The following is a 4,048-nucleotide window of genomic DNA, read 5'->3' as shown; positions in this document are numbered from 1 at the left end:
AAAAGCTGCAACGTCAGTCTCTGCTGCGGCAACACAAGCAATTTTTGAGGGGACCAAGGCTCGATTGCCCGTGCAACTCCAGGCCCATCACGGATTGCATCCAAAATGCAGCAAAAGGTGGCTAACCAGCAACAGAGGTTCAGGAGTCTGCAGGATCAGGGTGGCCCGACACTGGCAATTCGGGCGTTTCAACAACCCTATGGTGCCACAGACAGAGCGAGGTGCCCATGTCCCCAATTATGCCCAAATAGGGCGCCCCACAGTGTCAACCCCCCGCAGACGCAGGCAACCCCAAACATGCGGCCCCAAGCTGTTTATTTGGCGCCAAGGCTTGCGCAGCCCGCCGCGGCGCGGCAGCAGCCTGCGCTCCGTCGGGCATTGCTGTGCCGAAGCTCTCCTAGTTGGAAGCAAGCAGGCGGCGCCCGATGGTGGCGGTCGCCTCCTGGCTGCTGGTCTGGCTGATGGAGGAGCCCGGGCTGTTGGCGCCGGTGGTCGCAGCCTGGTCGCTGGTCTGAGACTGAGTGACGGTCGTGCTGCCGCCGCCCGCATAGGCGACGCGGGGCCGAGCGAGGCCGTCGCGGCGGCCCAAGAGCAGGCGGTGGGCGGTGTCGGCCTCCTCCTGTTGGTTGGTGACGCGAGGCCGAGCGGGGCGGTCCCAACGGCCCAACAGCAGGCGGCGGGCGGTGTCGGCCTCCTCCGGCTGATAGGTGACGCGAAGCCGAGCGGCGTCGTCGCGGCGGCCCAACAGCACGCGCCCGGCGGTGTCAGCCTCGTCCTGTTGGTTGGTGACGCGAGGCCGAGCGGGGCCGCTGTTCCAGCCGACCAAAAGCACACGGCCGGCGGTGTTGGCCTCCTCCTGTTGGTTGGTGACGCGAGGCCGAGCGACGCCGTCGCGGCGGCCCAAGAGCAGGCGGCGCGCGGTGTCGGCCTCCTCCGGCTGGGAATAGGAGATGCGAGCGTCGCTGGGGCTGCGGATCCTGAGCAGGTGGCGGGCGGAGTCGGCCTCCTCCTGTTTCTTGGTGACGCGAGGCCGAGCGGGGCCACTGTTCCAGCCGACCAAAAGCACACGGCCGGCGGTGTCGGCCTCTTCCTGTTGGTTGGTGACGCGAGGCCGAGCGACGCCGTCGCGGCGGCCCAAGAGCAGGCGGCGCGCGGTGTCGGCCTCCTCCGGCTGAGAATAGGTGACGCGAGCGTCGCTGGGGCTGCGGATCCTGAGCAGGTGGCGGGCGGAGTCGGCGTCCTCCTGTTTCTTGGTGACGCGAGCCCGAGCGGGGCCGCTGTTCCAGCTGACCAAAAGCGCGCGGCCGACGGTGTCGGCCTCCTGCGGCCGGTCGCTGTCGCGGCGGCCCAAGAGCGCGCGGCCAGCGGTGGCGGCCTCCTGCGGCCGCTCGCTGTTGCGGCGGCCCAAGAGCGCGCGGCCGACGGTGGCAGCCTCTTGCGGCTGGTCGCCGTCGCCGCGCCCCAAGAGCGCGCGGGCGACGGTGGTGGCCTGGTCGCTGCTCATGGAGACGCGGGTGTTTGGGCTGTTGGCGCCGATGCTTGCGTCCTGGGTGTTTGTCTGGGTCTGGGTCACGGTGGTGCCGCCGCCGCCACCTGCGAGAAAAAGGAATGGGGGTACGAGGCTTCTGAGATAATCTGTACGTGCGTGGGTGTATATTGCTGGTTGAGGCGCGTTTAGGGCCCCAGCAGGATGATGTGGCAGTCGCATGGGGGGGAAGGGGTGGGGAAGGGGAGCGAGGCCGCGATTGCGACACGCCTGGCTCCAAGGGTCGGCCGCTCACCCCGAATGCGGTGGGCATCAGCCACTATGGCCATTAGCACGGTTAAGGCGGCACACAAAAGCAGGAAGTGGGTGCTGCGGCGCGCCATGGTGCTCTCTTTGGTGGTTTGGTGTGAATTCTTGGGTTGGGAGGAGGTTTGCTGTATTGCGTGAGGTTGATGCAGCCTGTTGTTTGGTCTGTTTGTGGGGAGATAAATGTGCCGCGTGTGGCTTTTGAATGCAATTTGGAGTTCGCAGGCTCTCGGAAGTCACGCAGCTTTGGCACGCAACATCACGCATTTTCCGAGGTTGTTACTCCGTCGGAGAACAATTCTCGCCGGACTTTCTTAGAGTTACTGAGACACGCAAAAAGTTTACGTTTACCGGTGTATTGGTGGTGGCGGCAGTCAACAAACTGCGAGCCAACCCTAAGGTGATAAGACCGCAGGATGAGCAAGTACGATGATACGACCCAACAACACCGGGCGGCACACATCATGCTTTCCCTGCCTCAGCCGATGGCAGTGCGCGTGCTGCTCCCCAAGGCAGTGTTTGTGCAGTGAGGGCGCCAGGTGCGCCAGGGACGCCCGTGTGTGCTGCTGTTGCTTGCTCGCTTGTGGGCGAGTGCTCTCATGCATTCCTGTTGGTGTCGCCACACCCTGTTTCACATTGTCTTTGAAGATTATATCGCTAAATTCAACCGGCACATGCTCAAGCAATTGTTGCATTACCGCTGCTCTCAAAGTGCTGCTTCGGCCTTCCAGACTGATGACACCAAACCCTTGCCCATGACCTTGCCTGCCTACCCTGCAAGCAACCCCTTGCATTGCATCGCCACACCAGCGGCTGATGACAGCGCAGCTAATTCAACCGCCGTTGCCATGCTAAATCATGGGCAGCAGCGATATGCACCAGCCATCCACACCTGAGCTGAAGGACCCACATGAGGTGGCAAAAAGCCTTCAAAGTCGTCATCAAACAAATGCGACTGCACAAAAGGCTGCATTGAAGTGGCGCGATCAATTTGTTTTTGGAATGCCTGCTGCACACTGCTGGTCTGCACCTTGTGAAAAGTCCGCAGGGCCTGAGAAGCCACTAAGCACACACGCTGCATGCCCGCTGTCGATAATGATGCACCTTTGCGAGGGACATCAGATGAATCACGCAGGAGGGCCTGTGGACCCGCCCCACAGCAGTGCGCTCTCGGTTTTACGCACAATGGCGGTGTGGTGGGCAGCGCTGTTGGGGTGGAGGTGAGCTGCCTCTGGCACAGGCAGCAGCATTCCAGCAATGTCATGGTGCAGCTGTTTTTGTTTAACAAAGCCCAACTGCATTACAGGTTCAAGGCAACCAGCTGCTCCTCTGATCAGCACCTCAACCCAGCAGCTGCTGTTTTGGATCTCCAAGTGCAGCAAATGACCAAACACGCCCACATCAGGCAACCTCACGAGCGAGCTGCTGTAGCGCAAGCAGAGTACGTACCCTACATAATCAGGCACACCTGGAGTCAGGTCGCGCACTGGCGCAAGCAAGCCATTCCAAAACAAGCAACAAAGCATCGCGTCAGCATCATATGATACACGGCGCCACAGAGAGCATGGCAGGCAGGCAGGTGCCTATGGCTCGCTCTGTACAGCTGGTTGTATGCGTCTTTGGGGGGAGAGCACAGGCAAACAGCATGAAATTCCCATTGCTGTTGGCCCATGGGCGCCCCCCCTGTTGCAGGGGCCAATCCGCGGTCATTGATGGCAACACACGCAGATATGAGCCCCACAGTGGTCATGATTGCCAACACACTTAAGCAAGTTGCACGCCGCGCGCCGTCAGCAGGGCGCAGGCGATGGCAGCTAACGGCAGCACAACAGTAAATGAGCGGACCCAGCAAAGCCGCACCCTCAGCCAGGCTGGTACTAGGCACTTGAAAGCACAAAATATTGAAATCAAGCGCAGCCAGGCGGGCCATTCAAAACAATGCAGATGGTCAAATGGCTCGCTTGTCTTCACCAACTAAAAGGCATGTACTGAGCCGACTCCGATTAGTTGGATCGATTGCAACACCACCAGCACGCAACCAGACAGGGTCGCACCAGCGGAAGCCCATGGGGAACACCGGCCCTGGTCCACCCTAGACAAGCGGCTGCCGACAGCAGCGCCCCTTCCAACACCCGCCGCAGCCCGCCGCCCGCCGCAGGCGTCGGCTTGTAAGGCGGCACACGCACGCGGCAGCTGCTGCCGCGGCAGCCAGGCAAGGCGGCGCGGCGGCGCAGCGCAGCCGGGCCCAGCTAGGTA

General features: G+C 62.0%; 1 protein-coding gene across 1 annotated transcript; it reads right to left on the bottom strand.

Annotated features, from left to right (window-relative positions):
* Positions 1 to 397: 397 nt before the first annotated feature.
* Positions 398 to 1,815, bottom strand: MNEG_9108 (hypothetical protein; the record flags this gene model as incomplete). The annotated part of the gene is made up of 2 exons (XM_014042420.1): positions 398 to 1,593; positions 1,782 to 1,815. 2 exons carry the CDS (start codon positions 1,813 to 1,815, stop codon positions 398 to 400), a joined length of 1,230 nt encoding a protein of 409 aa, XP_013897874.1.
* Between the last annotated feature and the right edge of the window lie 2,233 nt (positions 1,816 to 4,048).

Source organism: Monoraphidium neglectum (genome assembly GCF_000611645.1).
Source record: "Monoraphidium neglectum strain SAG 48.87 unplaced genomic scaffold scaffold01822, whole genome shotgun sequence".
NCBI lineage: Eukaryota > Viridiplantae > Chlorophyta > Chlorophyceae > Sphaeropleales > Selenastraceae > Monoraphidium > Monoraphidium neglectum.
Note: the sequence above shows the minus strand (reverse complement) of the source record. Positions and strands in the feature narration are given on the sequence as shown.